This window comes from Bubalus kerabau, chromosome 18 (genome assembly GCF_029407905.1).
Source record: "Bubalus kerabau isolate K-KA32 ecotype Philippines breed swamp buffalo chromosome 18, PCC_UOA_SB_1v2, whole genome shotgun sequence".
Lineage (NCBI taxonomy): Eukaryota > Metazoa > Chordata > Mammalia > Artiodactyla > Bovidae > Bubalus > Bubalus kerabau.
The window spans coordinates 23,698,801-23,715,060 of NC_073641.1; the positions used below are offsets into that span (position 1 = coordinate 23,698,801).

The following is a 16,260-nucleotide window of genomic DNA, read 5'->3' on the forward strand; positions in this document are numbered from 1 at the left end:
TTTTCAGAGTCAAGAACAATGTATTAAGAATGGAAAATTAAATCTAGGGTACAGAAAATGGACCCAGAGGGCAAACTAGGGAGGAAATGCCCCTTTTGGCATTGTTACCCACACCTTGTTCCAGCTTTCTTTCATCTTGCATTTATATGCCCCACTGCATCATCATAGTTATCCAGACACTGCACCAAAGCAAGCTGACAGCCTGTGTGGGTTGCCTAATTATAGTAACCTGAGATTCACCCACTTGGTAGCCAATTTTCCCCTTATGAAGGAAGGTCTACTAATGATTTGTATCATCATAATTATTAATACCTCAAACGCAACCCCACCCAGAAATGCTGAGAACTGGTGGGATAGGACATGGGAGGCGCCAGTGTGCACCTTTAAATACCTATCATCACAGCACAGGCTCCCCTCTCTGCAGGCAGCTCTGAAGAGTTGTCAGCCTGTTCATTCTCTCTCTTGCACACCAGAGTCTGGTCTTTGTATTTAACTTCTGTTCAGCCATCTGGAAGATTCTGGACAGGACCATGAGTGATGACGAGCTGTCTGCCTTGGTGGTGGATAATGGGTCGGGGATGTGCAAGGCAGGCTTTGGCGGTGACGATGCCCCCAGGGCTGTGTTCCCCTCCATGGTGGGGCGTCCCCGGCACCAGGGGGTCATGGTAGGCATGGGCCAGAAGGACTGCTACGTGGGGGATGAGGCCCAGAACAAGAGAGGCATCCTGACCCTGAAGTACCCCATTGAGCATGGAGTAGTCACCAACTGGGATGACATGGAGAAGATCTGGCACCACACCTTCTACAATGAGCTCCGCGTGGCTCCAGATGAGCATCCCATCCTCCTCACTGAGGCACCCCTCAACCCCAAGATCAACCGGGAGAAGATGACTCAGATCATGTTCGAGGCTTTCAACACACCTGCCATGTATGTGGCCATCCAGGCCGTGCTGTCCCTCTACGCCTCAGGCCGGACCACCGGCATCGTGATGGATTCTGGGGATGGGGTCACTCACACTGTGCCCATCTATGAAGGCTATGCCCTGCCTCATGCCATTCTACGTCTGGACCTGGCCGGCAGAGACCTGACCGATTACCTCACGAAGATCCTGACAGAACGAGGCTACAGCTTCACCACCACGGCTGAGCGGGAGATTGTTCGTGACGTCAAAGAGAAGCTGTGTTATGTGGCCCTAGACTTTGAGCAAGAGATGGTCAGCACTGCAGCATCCTCCTCCCTGGAGAGAAGCTACGAGCTTCCCGACGGGCAGGTGATCACTATTGGGAATGAGCGCTTTCGATGTCCAGAAGCCATTTTCCAGCCTTCCTTTCTGGGCATTGAGTCCAGTGGAATCCACGAGACAACCTTCAACTCTATTATGAAGTGCGATGTGGATATTCGCAAGGATCTGTACGCCAACACCGTGCTGTCTGGAGGCAGCACTATGTACCCTGGCATTGCTGACCGGATGCAGAAGGAAATTGTAGCCCTGGCACCCAGCACCATGAAAATCAAGATCATCGCTCCCCCAGAACGGAAGTATTCCGTTTGGATTGGGGGCTCCATTCTGGCCAGCCTGTCCACATTCCAACAAATGTGGATCAGTAAGCAGGAGTATGATGAGGCTGGGCCTCCCATTGTCCACAGGAAGTGTTTCTGACGGGGCTTCCATGCTAATGCATTGGCATTGTCCCCAAGTTCTAGATCATGGCGATAGTACTGCTTTTATCCACTTCCAATTGAGTCAAGGTAAATTTCCACTCTTGCTAGTGTGTAAACTAGCAAACTCATCTCCATCCAAGCATTGTGGGCTCCCGCCCAGCTAACAATATATGACCTCTATCAACTGGGGAATTCTGATATTCTATTCTATTTTCTTTACCATGAGGGGGTCAAAGAAATATAGACTTGCTTAAACGAAAATAAATGACAAGGAGTAAAATGAGAAATGTCCTTCCAGAACAGATAACTAGAATTTTCAATCTTTAAATACTAGTTCTTGCTTTAAATATTTAACAATATCAGGCTGTACAACCTGTAAAAAAAATGTGTATGTATTTAGCAAACATGCCTTATTAGTTAGAATTTTGGTTTTGTTTTACTTCTTTGTATAGAGACAGTGAATTAGATGGGTCAGTGATACTCGTATTTATATAAGCACTGAGGAAATAGAATATCTTAAAATATACTGAAAAATCTGGCTATCTGAACAGCTAATGTGAATTTCTTAATTCCCCAACAGTCACCATTTTGGTAACTCCTTATTTTGTTTCCCTTATTAAATAAGCATAATGGAACAGCAGCATTCCATTAATATTTATAAAGTTTATAATCAACTGAACTTTTAGCTCAGAGTAGAGTTCTGCTGATCAAATGTGTATTCTAATATCTGACTTATCAAACTTCATTATACTTGTAAAACAGCAAAACTGTTACAGATAAGGCCTATTAAAATAGAGAGGAAAATTGTAATATCAAATTAATTAACATCATTATGTTACCATTTGACAAAAATAATTTTATTTCCATTGCTTAGCATAATAGCATGTCTTGAGTTATTTCTATAGGTCATGATTTTGAATATTTCTCTTATCAAGGATTTAACTGTGGAAAAACATATCTGCAGCATTTTTATAAACTACAAATTCTAATACCAGTATAATAATTTCAATTTTATTATTGGCAGATTTTAGAATAATTCTATTTTATTATGTCCAGTAACAGGCAATATCTCTTTATGTGAAGTGTCTCTAAGATATCAACATCTTACAAAGCATCTGTGTATCTTCCTATGTTCTATAAACATTTTTAAGGAATTCAGTGGTGATTTTCAACCAATTTTAATTACTAACACATTTATTTCAATCATTCTGTGACTTCTCATTAAGTCAATATCAGAAATATTTGTATTTTTCAGGGTTTTGCTCTGAAATTTTAGACTGTTTCGGGAGAGTTGCTTATTAAGCCATTATCGCAGTCTCAGGAAAAGGAATTTTCTTCTCTTTTCCTTTGGTTTGGGAAGCTTATACTTGTGTTTTAAATGTTAAATTGGAGTCTTTAAGCTTTCTTTTCCTTAAAAATTTTCAGAGCATTTGACTGTTGCTTATTTCCTTTAATCTGAAAACAGTTTTTAATTTAATTTAATTTAATTTAACCAAAATTAACCTCCAAAGGCACTTTATTTTAGAAGACTTGAGTTTCCTTTCTTCTTTAATTTTAAATAAATGAAAATTAATTCACACCTACATTTCCTGTTTTTTCTCCTCAATTCTTCCCAAAGGAATGTAGAATGATCCAGAGAGGATCACTTTTTTTCATTTATTTATTTTTTTAATGGAAGGATAATTGCTTTACAGAATTTTGTTGTTTTCTGCCAAATATCAACATGAATCAGCCACAGGTATACGTATATCCCCTTCCTCTGAACCTCCCGCCCATCTCTCTCCCCATCCCACCCCTCTAGATTGTCACAGAGCCCCTGTTTGGGTTCCTTGAATCATACAGAAAATTCCCATCGGCTATCTATTTTACATATGGTAATGTAAGTTTCCATGTTACTCTCTCCATACAGAGAGGATCACTTTTTATATGTGTAACCTATTCATTCATATAATTTTATACCTCATACATTTGACCATTTAGACATTAAAAGGTAATTAAAATTTTAAAAAAGGAAAAGGACTAGTAGATAAGGTTATAAATTCCTTGCAGTCTGCATTAAAAAGTTAAGTTTTAGTGGATGAACTGGTCTTCAGGTAATTAGTAGGCAGAGTTAATAGCAATAATAATAATAGCTTGAATTTATACACTGCAACACTTCCCATTTGCAGAGTGGTTCTCAAAAACATTGACCTACATTCTCAATTACTGGAAAAAACATATCTCCCCATTCACAGGAAAGTTCTAGGACATGTAAAATGTCAGAGAGAGAACTATTGGGCCCTGGATCATTAGCTGAAAATATGAATTCCATAATGCAAATAAATTTAAGCCTGAGATCTTCGGATATTCTGTTCATCAACACTGACTGACTGACTGATGGCTGAATTCAATGAGGAAACACTCACAATTTTAAATTTTAGAATCAATGTCATCTTTTCAGGTAATGTAATTGGCTCGTTATTCACCAGTGTTTCACCAGATGGCACAGCACTGAGAGAGGCTTCACAGATGAATTTCACACCGTTGTAAGTGGTTCCCACCCTTTCCTGATGAACCATGCTGAGCAGCAATCTAGGACTGGGGTTGCACCTCAGCCTCCTTAAAACTGTTATTTCCTGACCACAGGTAATATTCTTCTGAAAGTGCACATGATGCGAAGCCATTACCTACACTTCATCCCTAACTTTCAGATGTGCTTTTTTTTAACAGTAAGATAAAGTCATGCTAGATGGTGGATTGAGCCTTACATTCACAATTCTGTTAGAGAGAAGAGGCTAGAACTAAGTGTTACATCTTCCAGATAATCAAAAGCGTAATCTTTTGACATGTCAAGAGCCTTACCACATTGATTCTCATTTTGCAGCTGTAAATTCCATGGGGTTGCAAAGAGCCAGACACAACTTAGGGAGTGAACAACAACAAACAACAAATGCTAAAATTTACTAGGAAAGTATTTCAAGGACACTACGGAATTTACGGAGAAGGCAATGGCACCCCACTCCAGTACTCTTGCCTGGAAAATCCCATGGATGGAGGAGCCTGGTAGGCTGCAGTCCATGGGGTCGCAAAGAGTCGGACATGACTGAGCAACTTCACTTTCCCTTTTCACTTTCATGCATTGGAGAAGGAAATGGCAACCCACTCCAGTGTTCTTGCCTGGAGAATCCCAGGGACAGGGGAGCCTGGTGGGCTGCCGTCTATGGGGTCACACAGAGTCAGACACGACTGAAGTGACTTAGCAGCAGCAGCAGCAGGGAATTTACAATCCAGTAATGAGGGAAATTACATAGAGTGGAAAGCAGTATGATCTAATGATGGTTCATAGACTAGACATGGTCCATAGTCTGTGATAATTCTAATAAGGACAGTTTAAGTCTGGGTGATCAAAGGAGATCACCTCCAAAGAATAGATGGAGTCACTGAGTTAAGTCTTAAGGCACACACAAGTTGTACAGAACATAAAAACTTTCCTTAGATGGTTCAGGCACCATTATGATCACTATTTACTAGGGTTGGTAGGTGGTTAATTCTTATTTTGAATGTCTCCATTGGAACCTGCCAGAAACTGTAAGGAAGTAACATTTAAGGCTCAGCTCAGAGTCTTTTCTAGCCTTCCTTCCTCATTTTCCAAGGAAAAGTGGTAAATTCCTCCCTTGTGCTCCCGCTGTATCATTTGCACACGTATAGCATCATCGCTATCATTGGAGAAGGAAATGGCAACCCACTCCAGTGTTCTTGCCTGGAGAATCCCAGGGACGGGGGAGCCTGGTGGGCTGCCATCTGTGGGGTTGCACAGAGTCAGACACGATTGAAGGGACGTAGCAGCAGCAACAGCAGCAGCAGCATAGCACCTATAACATGGGTCCACACTCTCCCACCCTCACCCAACATTGAGCACCTGGAGGACAGAGATGGGGACAGTATTTGTCCACCTTTGAACCATCCAGGATTTTCCTAATGTTAGGCACAGATGATTAACCCAATAAATGTGGTTTGAATGAATAAACGAGTGAATTCATGGAATCTGATACACATCATGAACGTCACAGTTCTGCATTATCTGTTTTTTACCACTCTGTTCTTAGCTCCCGGAGAAGGCGATGGCACCCCAGTACTGGAGATACCTCCAGTACTCTTGCCTGGAAAATCCCATGGATGGAGGAGCCTGGTAGGCTGAAGTCCATGGGGTCGCTCAGAGTTGGACAGGACTGAGCGACTTCACTTTCATTTTTCACTTTCATGCATTGAAAAGGAAATGGCAACCCACTCCAGTATTCTTGCCTGGAGAATCCCAGGGACAGGGGAGCCTGGTGGGCTGCTGTCTATGGGATCGCACAGAGTCGGACACGACTGAAGCGACTTAGCAGCAGCAGCAGCAGTTTTTAGCTCCTGTCTTCTAGTGTCTGCCACTTTTGTTGTGTTGTCTTTCCTCTGAGGCATATTTTTTATTTATCCCTTCTTTATCTCTTCTCTTTCCTATTCAGTTCTCCTATGCATTTCAACCTACAGAGCTGGATCTTAAAAGTTTTGGCTCACCCATAACATTTTCCCATTCTTCTAATTAATCAAAAGATTAATCAACCTCATCTTTTGGAGTGTGAGCTAGCTAAGTAGCTGCTGAAATTTTAGCCTAAAAAAGAGAAGAAGAAAAAGGAAGGAAGAATGGATGAATGAATGAATGAAAGAGAAGTTTTTCAGCGAGTACAATAGTATATTCAACTCTTCTAATCTAGTCACATCCTTGCTGATATTTTTCTCTTTTTTTCTAAACTCCAGATTGCACTAGAGTTGCGTTTCAGACATCTGACTCCCTAATAACTCAGACATTAGAATATATTGAAAAGTCTACTTTTTTGGTAACTATTCACAGCTTCCTTCCAAAATTTATAAAAGATTCTTTTCAAAATATGGTTTTTGATGTTAAGAACTAAGCACGCGGTTTGGCCAACACTGCTTCCAGATGTTGATAAGTATACTTGGAATGTCTGTAGGGATATACATGTACATATCAGTAGAGAACCTGCCCATTAAAATTAATTGATACCTGAAGACTTCCTCTTTAAATATGAAGGGTCTGTCTGAACTCTGTCATTTTTTTAAAGCTGATACCATAATTAATAAAAAACAATAGATACTCCTCAAGCTGCCTGCCTTTTTTTTCACGTCATTCCACATCTGCTGTTCTAATCATATTACAGTTTTAGATTCAGTTAAATCTAGTCAACAGATGTGCCAATGTGATAGGATGACAGATATTTTACCTAGACAACACCCTAACACCACTTGAAAAATGGAAAATCTTATTTAATTGGCTACTTGACAACATGTAAGCCAAAAGCCAAGTTGTTCTTTCTGGGATTGGGAATGAGGCCTTTGTAACTATATACATACCATACGAAACAGCGTCTGGTAAAGAAGGGAGAGGACGTGATACACAGACACAGCAGAAGGATTTAAGTTTCCGTTCATGTCCCTTTCATGGAGGTGTTGCAGTAAGAGGGGTTTTTCTTAACTATTTTATAGGTTAGGGGTGAACAGGGAAAGCCAGATGCCATCAAGATATTTTAACTTTATGGCTCCTGCATATTCTTTATGACTCACTCAGAACATCCCCAAATATCATTCCCTGTTCTTTTAATTGATAAATAGTAACTACTCAACACTGTCTATTTTTTCCATAGCTGGATCATGAGCGAAAAGCTGGCCTCAACAATGACGACAAAATTGTTTACCAGTGACAATACTGGGATCTTCTAGGGCAATTCACAGTGTTCATAGTTCAAAAATGGAAGGTTTCCACAGAAATACAAGCTTTTTCTAAATCTTTAATTACCCAAGTAATAAGAACTTATAATATGTGAAATCTACAATTTCTAGATAATAAGTTAGTAAAATGACAGAAGAAATCATAAATATGCCCCTACTTATTGTAAAAAATGGTATTCATTTAATCATTAGAATCAAAACATTACATCCTTGGCTAAATAGTCAATTTTATCAAAATGGAAGAAATTATCTGCAGCAGAGTAAATACAAAATGTACAATTTTCAAATTTTGATGGACTCAGAGAAACAACAGTTGAAACAAAGAAAGAGAAACTATATTAATTTTAAAAAGAGACAGTACAGATAACAAGAACATTCTTCCCCTTTACCTGTCCTCTATTATTAATATTTGATACTAGGAATGGCTTAGCATCACTTACTGATTTGACTAATCAGCCAAAATTACAAATAATAAAAAATAAAATTATCAAATCTCTATGGTAGAATGGAATACAAATCAACAAAGCTTTGTGACCAGTGGGATATTAGGAAAAAGGAAGAAAGGGAGAGGAGGAGTTTAGACCATAAATGATGTACATAACAATGCTCAAACCATAACCAATTTGAGTAATCATTACTTTCATATTTGAGTCACTGTGGCCAAGAATTATAGCAAGTATGCTTGACTGCTCTTCCAACATTGGCCCCACAAAGGGACTCTGACAATCCAGAGTCAAGAAGGCAGCATGCATATATTAAACAGTGATTGCTTCCTTTTTTTTTTTTATTCAGTTTTTGTCTTGATTTTTAGCTAACCAACAGCTGAGTGGATGCGTGCATGCTCAGTCATGTCTGATTGTTTGCAACCCCATGGACTGTAGCACACAAGTCTCCTCTGTCCATGGAATTTTCCAGGCAAGAATATTGGAGTGGATTGCCATTTCCTTCTCCAGGAAATCTTCTCAACCCAGGGATCAAACCCGCATCTCTTACATCTCCTGTATTGGCAGGCAAGTTCTTTCCCAGCTGAACCAATTCAGCAAGAATTCTCTTTTGTGGTAATATTAGTGGGAGGCAAGGTCCAGGCTCATACTCATTTACTAACAGCTAGAGCTTAGACTAAGTCTACCAAATGCTCCAATCAGAGATTTTTAACACCGGCAATCTGAGAAAATGCCCTGAATATGCGAGAAATGTTGAAAAATTATTCACGGTCTCAGTGACACCAGGAGGCTATCAATGACTATGGCAAGATCCCATGGTAGAATCCTAACCAGACTATTGCTTTGACATGATTTTAGTTAATTTTCTTATTTTCTAGACTCTTCACTTAGTGTCTGTTCACTTTTTAGTGGAATCTGAATTACTCATCATCCCTCCAAAAATTTCTTTTCTGGCTTAAACCACCTAAAGGCAATTTCTGTTGATTAAAATCAAGTATGCTGATTGAAACATAGTTTGATACCAGAGAATGAAATTGCAGGTAATGGACCCTTAAAGAAATGGTCAGATCTAGGATTGGTTATCTGGCTGAAAACATAAGAATCCCTTTAGTATTCAGGAAAGAGAATATTCTAACTCATGGCAGACAGGAGAAACAGCTCATTAAAGTATCTCCTGGGATCACTTAAAATGAAGTCCTTTTGTACTTCAAGGCTGTGGGGGACCAATTTTTCAGTGTCATGAAACAACATAAAGGATGCGAGGAATTCCATGTAGAGCGGTGGATGGCTTCTTTTACTGGCTCTGGACAGTTCAAAAAAGAGAGTAACACAGTCAAATCATGGCCTACATCTCAAAGCACAGACTGAGCTAAAAGAATCTTTTTATCTCTTAGAGATATAAGGCTGCTGCTGCTAAGTCACTTCAGTCGTGTCCAACTCCGTGCGACCCCATAGACGGCAGCCCACCAGGCTCCCCGGTCCCTGGGATTCTCCAGGCAAGAACACTGGAGTGGGTTGCCATTTCCTTCTCCAATGCATGAAAGTGAAAAGTGAAAGTAAAGTCACTCAGTCGTGTCCGACTCTTAGCGACCCCATGGACTGCAGCCCACCAGACTCCTCCGTCCATGGGATTTTCCAGGCAAGAATCCTGGAGTGGGGTGCCATTGCCCTCTCCAAATAAGTACCTTAAAAACAAACTCCACTGATTGAATTCACAGACTTACTAGAATGTTCATGTTAAATATAGAGCAATGATGGGAAAAAATGGTCCAAAAATCAAAGTGGAGCTATTTAGGAGGTTTTGAGAACTAGGAGACTCCAAACATCCAACCACACCCCCTTGTAGCCATAGCAACCTCTTTTCCTCATCTGATGAGGCCTTTACCATTTGGTTGCATAAATACAGATGAAACAGCCTTAGATGTTGGAGGTATCTTGAAAAGAAAAGCTAATTTTATCATTTAAGGTCCTTGTAGGTAAGATACAGAATACCCAAGGGGTTTTAACTGAAAAGGATTTATTTTATAACTGTTTACAAAGGTCTAGGTTCCAAGATAGCATTAATGGTAAAGAACCCGCCTGTTGATGAAGGAGACATAAACAGAGGTAGGTTCGATCCCTGGGTCAGGAAGATCCCCTGGAGGAGGGTATGGCAACCCACTCCAATATTCTTGCCTGCAGAATCCCATGGAGAGAGGAGCCTGGTGGGCTACAGACCATGGGGTCACAAAGAATTGGACACGACTAAAGCAAACTGAGCGAGCAAGTGAGCGAGGCAGCTTTAAGGAACCAATAAGGAATGATGAGGCACCCCGTGCTAACAGCAAGAAACCATTATCATGACTAAGCCCAAAGGAGCAAGAAAAGAAAGACATGTGGCCTGAAACCAGTGAAAGCTGTCCAGGAAGCGGGCCACCCACTGGGAAGTATGGGTATAGAGGAATACAGTCCCAACCAGGACCCTGGCAAAAGAAGAAAGAAGAAGGCAAAGGAAAAGTTCTGAACTCTATCCTCTTTCACTACCCAAGATCCTGTTTCCCATTCACCTAAACCAATGAGAAGTCAGAGGTCAAAGGAGCTCAGTCCAAGAGATCAGTTTGCCAAAGCACCAAGCAAGACAGAGAAGACAAAGAACCAATGGGAAGGAGCAAACACGTAACAACCTGCACACCCATTCTTCTCATGCCCGGCTCCACAGTCACCTCCATTATCTCTAGACCTAGAGTCAGATCCCAACATGACCTAGGGTACTCACTTCTGAAGTCAAAAATCTGGAGGAAAGGGCTTAGCTGCAAAAGAGGAACTGTGAAATTTTACTAATCTCTTTAGACAAAAATCTTCGAAATCTGTGTACAAAGAGTGCTTTGCTCCTTGTAAAGGGAAAAATCTGATAAAAAGAGTTCTCTACCTAAGAGGGAAAAGCATAGTTTTATATCAGGCTGAAGTCATACTTAGGAGTTTTCTCAGTGGGTATGTTGCATTAATGCGATAGCTTCAATAATTGATATCAGTTCCAATTGTGTGCTGCAATAATTGCTGGAAATTTGGACTAAGTGCTGAGCCCTATTAGATGAAGTTGAGATTCTGGAAATTCCCTACTGCAATACTGAGGAAGGAATCAAAAGATTCTGCAAGATAGGAATAACCGATTAGGTTGATCAAATGCTCCCTCTCCCACGCTGCCTAATTATGTTCTCCTAGCAAACCTGGAGTAATACCTTTCACCAAGACCTTGGGAAACAGATTGGAACGGAACCTACAATATTACTAAATTCTTTGTATTTGGTGTGCTGTTTGGTGGGGCGCGTTTCCCAGGTTTTCAGATGAGGCCTCACACCAAAGAAAGAATGACTATAACTTGAGGGTGATGCGCTTCACATGGATTCATTAAGCAGATGGAATAGAATTTCAGTTGAAAGTGAACATTTGCTTAGAACTTTTAAAGCATCAACCACTCACATCAGTGAAGTCTGTTCTCTTTGAAAATACAATGTGAGAAATTTTTGACATTTGAAATTTTTATTTCCAGCCCCAGCGATATTAAGGCTTACCGCTTTAGGAAGGAAACACATGCTTTCAAATGTGATGAAATATCAGGCTATTCCAGGGAATATGCTTAAGTAACTTAATATGATTCTAACAAATCTTAAGGGAATAGGTAACCCAAACAATTCACTCTCCTTCCCTCAAAAAAGCTTCAGCATTTCCACTAATTCTTTAATTCTTTTAATATTGACCCATTATATATTGCCAAAACTAATATAACGAGAGATAACATATTTAGCTATACTTGATTTATTTCAAGAAATAAAGAAAAAATGGTAAAAAGAAGCAGCTTTCATGAAGGATAATTCTAGAAAGACAAATAAGACTCCCATAAAAAAAGCAAAATCCAGCAAAATTAAGAAATAATTCAGCTGTCATCAGTAGGCTTTAAGTGACAAAACCAACTGAGCACTTGAAGTTGAAAGGAAAAATTAAATCTAAAGAAATTATATAAAGAAAGTTGACACTATATAAAGCTCTTGAGTTTTCCATAAAAGTGCTCAAACCAGGTCAGGATTATCATTTTAATTCTCTAAGTGCAGACAATTTCAAAAATGATTGCTCCTGGATTAGTGAAACTTTCCACTTCTTATATTTGCTAAGTGATTTGAATAAATCTCATCGCTATACTTTCTCAGAAATCTCAAGACAGGGACACATTTTGTCTCTCAGTTCTAAGTCAATATATACAGCTGTTCAATCTATCAAGACATTCCATGTCCCTGGCTGGAATAATAAAATGAGAAGTACAAGAAAGAATAATGAAACTGAGTTCTGATGTCTTCTCTACTCTCTTACATGGGGTACATACAAAAATGCTCTAACTTCTTAATTTGGCTAGCATGAATCATTAAGAGCTTCTTAGAATTTCAATAAGTCCACAATAATACCAAACACATTTCAGAGAAGTAAAAAGACCTGTTTGTGAAGCCTTTCTGTTTCCTCCAAATCACAATGCAAGTTGTCAACACCTGAGCAGCTCCCTCAGTTATGTGTGCCATGTGTATTTCTAGAATTTAATAACTTCTTTTTCACAAGAGCTCCTATCCCTTTTAGAATGACTGCATGTTACTAAGGTTTAGCTCTTAGTTTCGAAACAAAAGGCTGTGGGTGGAGGTAAACAGGAGGGTGGATGGGAGAAGGTGGATGTAGCTGTTGCTCCCTTCCTCTGGCCACACTGTTCCCAGGACAGCAGCACTCCTGGAACGCGGGTCTGATGGAAAGCACTGACCTCAGGGTGCACTATCCATTTCCCACTTTCTCTTCCCAACTCCGTTCTGTCATGTCAGACACTCCCTCCCACTTCAAATACCAGCTTCAGTCTGTCATCATGTTCTCACAACTGCCACCAATACCAAAGCAGCCACTCTCTCCCATAACCTCCAACATCATTTACTATCTTTTCCAGTCTCTCCTTTTGAATATGTGGCATTATTTGTTAGACAGTTGGTGAATCACAAAGTCCTACTTTCTGGACTACCCTCAGAAACCTATTTGGCTTGAACATAAACGTTTTAATTCCAGTATCACTTAAATAACTAAAATCCTTCCTGGGCTTAAGCCAGGTTTCTGATTGTGCTGAAAAGCTGGTTCCTGTGCTTACAGATAGAACTGCTGAGATCTGGGTGTGTGGCATGTACGACAATTGTCACATTACGCAGGGGGTCATGTTATTTCAGAAGAATTTTACACTCATTACAAGAAATGCAATTTTTAAAACTGCTTCTGTTTTATGGCAGACCAAAAGGGTTATGCATTTTCTCTGGCACAAAGGTGTTAAACAGTTGTTGAACAACTGAACAACTGTCCCACTAATGATTGTAGTGGGACATAGCAAAAGAAACACATGCTGTTTGCTGTTTAAGTGTTACAGTACCCGTGGTAAAGGTAACTGAGCCCTTGGCTGCGTATAATAGAAGCAATGACTCACCTGCCAAGAAGCTAACTCCACAGAGGCTGCCTCTGTCTATTTCTAGGGTTGACAGTCCCCATTGCCACCAAGCTCCTAAGTTCCACTTTGTTATTGCGTGTCCCCAGATCCTGGGGTTGAAAAGTGGTGGTTGGCACAGAGAGGCACACTCACATTGCAAAGGAATTTCATCCTAACCCTTATTGAGACAGGCTGGGACCTGGGACCCACTGGTATTAATGCTTACACCTGGATCCTCCTCTCCTGAAACAACAAAATACAAAGAAAGTTGGGGCAAATTCTGGACAAAAGCTACCAAAAGACCAAGAAAGCCCAACTGCTGCTTCTAAAGAGCAAAATCAGGAAGTCAGGAGCAAAAGCAGGGTACTGAGCACCCCTTGCACACAACATCACCCTAGGAGTGGTGGGCAAAACACCTAAGCCACCCCTCCTGCCCACCCCCTAGGCACAAGCCCTAGCCTCACTCCATATGAGGAACAAGCTCACGCCCCTTCAGGAGGTGAGTGAGCAAGGGACCCTGCTGTTTGTTCTCCTTCCCTGCTGCTGCAGCAGGGCCCCCATAAAGCCTGGCCTGAATTTCTTGTCTGGCCTCTAGTCAATTTCCAATTGATTAAAGAAGACCAAGAACCCTGATCATTATGGCCACGACATGCCTTTCTCAGAAAAAGCATTTTGGATTCTTCCCTGCAGGTGAGCATCCCCCGGGAAAATTAATTATCACTGTTGTCTCCCCAACTCTGGCTTCAAAGGGGCTGTTTCCCCGTTATCGCCTTGGCCGAAATAGTCATTAAGCTCCCCTTGCAAGTCTGCAGCACAGTTATGGCACACATGAACTGCTTTGGAGAGGCTTTAGTCAAGACTTGGGTTGGGGGGTGGGGGAGGGCAAGAAGCAAGTCAACATACAGAGCTGCACACAGTTAACTGATTGTGCTCAGTCGCTAAGTTGTGTCCAACTCTGTAACCCCAAAGAAGCTATTAGGGCTTCCCTGATAGCTCAGTTGGTAAAGAATCTCCCTGCAATGCAGGAGACCCCGGTTCAATTCCTAGGTTGGGAAGATCTGCTGGAGAAGGGATAGGCTACCCACCCCAGTGTTCTTGGGCTTCCCTTGTGGCTCAGCTGGTAAAGAATTTGCCTGCAATGTGGGAGACCTGGGTTCAATCTCTGGGTTGGGAAGATTCCCTGGAGAAGGGAAAGGCTACCCACTCCAGTATTCTGGCCTGGAGAATTCCATGGACTGTACAGTCCATGGGGTCGCAAAGAGTCAGACACGACTGAGCAACTTTCACTTTCACTGCACCCCCATGGACTGTAGCCCACCAGGCTACTCTGTCTACGGGATTCTTCAGGCAAGAGTACTGGAGTGGGTTGCCATTTCCTCCTTCAGGGGATCCTCCCAACTCAGGGATGGAATCCATGTCTCCTGCATTGGCAGGTAGATTCTTTACCACTGCACCACCTAATCAAGTTTCCCAATTAAGGCAAGTTCCTCAGAAGCACACAGCTGGTCCATCACCTCAAGTCCCCTTCACACCTGCCTATCTGCCTAGCTCACTGGTACGGCTGATACATAGGGGCTCTGTTTCTCCCTAAAACACAGCAGAGCACGTTAGGACTTCTCAAAATCCCAGTCCAAGAATGTGAAGCCATGGTGTGTGTTAGTGGGAAATGGAAAATGGTTTGAGTTCATCAGGAAAAAAAAGCAAAGCATCCCTAAGTCAGTGGGTTAAGTCTGTGATTTGAGGAAGCAACAGGTGATTAGGATGGGTTGGAAGGGGGCTGTATTCATTTCCAATTGCTGATGCCACAAATTACCACAATTTAGTGATTTAAACTAACACAAGTTTATTATCATATAGTTCTGGAGGTCAGGAATCTACATGGTTGGCAGGGCTTCTAGAAGCTCTAGTGGGCTAAGTCACTTCAGTCACATCCGGCTCTTTGTGACCCACACTGTAACCCACCAGATTCCTCTGCCCATGGAATTCTCCAGGAAAGAGTATAGGGAGAATCCATTTCTTGCTTGTTCCAGCTTCTAGAAGCCACCTGCTCTCCTGTGCTCAAGGCCCTCTTCTCCCTCCAGAGCCAGCAATCGCATCAGTCTGGCTTATGTTGCTGTCCTCACATCTCCCTCCTCTTCTGTCTCTCCTGCTACCCTCTTTTTTATAACTGGATGATCCATATAATAACTATAAATGTCATATAACCTTTAAAAGTGGTGAATCACTTTACTGTATACCTGTAACTTAAGTGGGGCTTCCCAGGAGGCTCAGTGATAAAGAATCTGCCTGTCAATGCAGGAGCCACAGGAGATATGGGTTCAATCCCTGGGTCAGGAAGATTCCCCTGGAGGAAGAAATGGCAATCCACTGAAGTATTCTTGCCTGGAGAATTCCATAGATAGAGGAGCCCGGTGGGCTATAGCCCATGGGGTCGCAAAGAGTCAGACACACTAGCTAGCTAGTTAACTTAAGTAATACTGAAGAGCAACTATATTTCAAGTAAAAAAGTAACTAGATGATCCACAATAACTTCCATCAAACACCCTGAACTTAATCACATGTGAAAAGTTCATTTGCCAGGTAAGGTAACATATTCACGTGTTTGGGGGATTCAGTTCAGTGCAGTCTCTGAGTTGTGTCCAACTCTTTGTGACCCCATGGACTGCAGCATGCCAGGCTTCCCTGTCCATCACCAACTCCTGGAGCTTACTCAAACTCACATCCATCGAGTTGGTGATCCCATCCAAACACTTCATCCTCTGTTGTCCCCTTCTCCTCCCACCTTCTATCTTTCCCAGCATCAGGGTCAGTCTTTTCAAATGAGTTAGCTCTTCACATCGGGTGGCCAAAGTATTGAAGTTTCAGCTTCAGTATCAGTCCTTCCAATGAATATTCAGGACTGATTTCCTTTA

The 16,260-nt window shown here is 41.5% G+C and overlaps 1 protein-coding gene and 1 long non-coding RNA gene across 4 annotated transcripts in view; one reads left to right on the plus strand and one right to left on the minus strand.

The window, feature by feature from the left end:
- The window catches only part of LOC129633308 (uncharacterized), a 117,092-nt gene that overhangs the window by 59,879 nt on the left and 40,953 nt on the right, over positions 1-16,260 (minus strand). The window lies entirely within an intron of this gene.
- ACTBL2 (actin beta like 2) lies at positions 531-1,661 on the plus strand. 3 transcript variants are annotated; one of them, XM_055555229.1, is made up of 2 exons: positions 531-659; positions 786-1,661. In XM_055555229.1, the coding sequence occupies exons 1-2, from the start codon at positions 531-533 to the stop codon at positions 1,659-1,661; spliced, it is 1,005 nt and encodes a 334-aa protein (XP_055411204.1). The 3 variants fall into 3 exon arrangements, with proteins under 3 accessions (XP_055411204.1, XP_055411203.1, XP_055411205.1); XM_055555230.1 differs by lacking the exon at positions 531-659 and having other exon boundaries at positions 829-841; positions 982-1,661; XM_055555228.1 differs by having other exon boundaries at positions 531-1,661.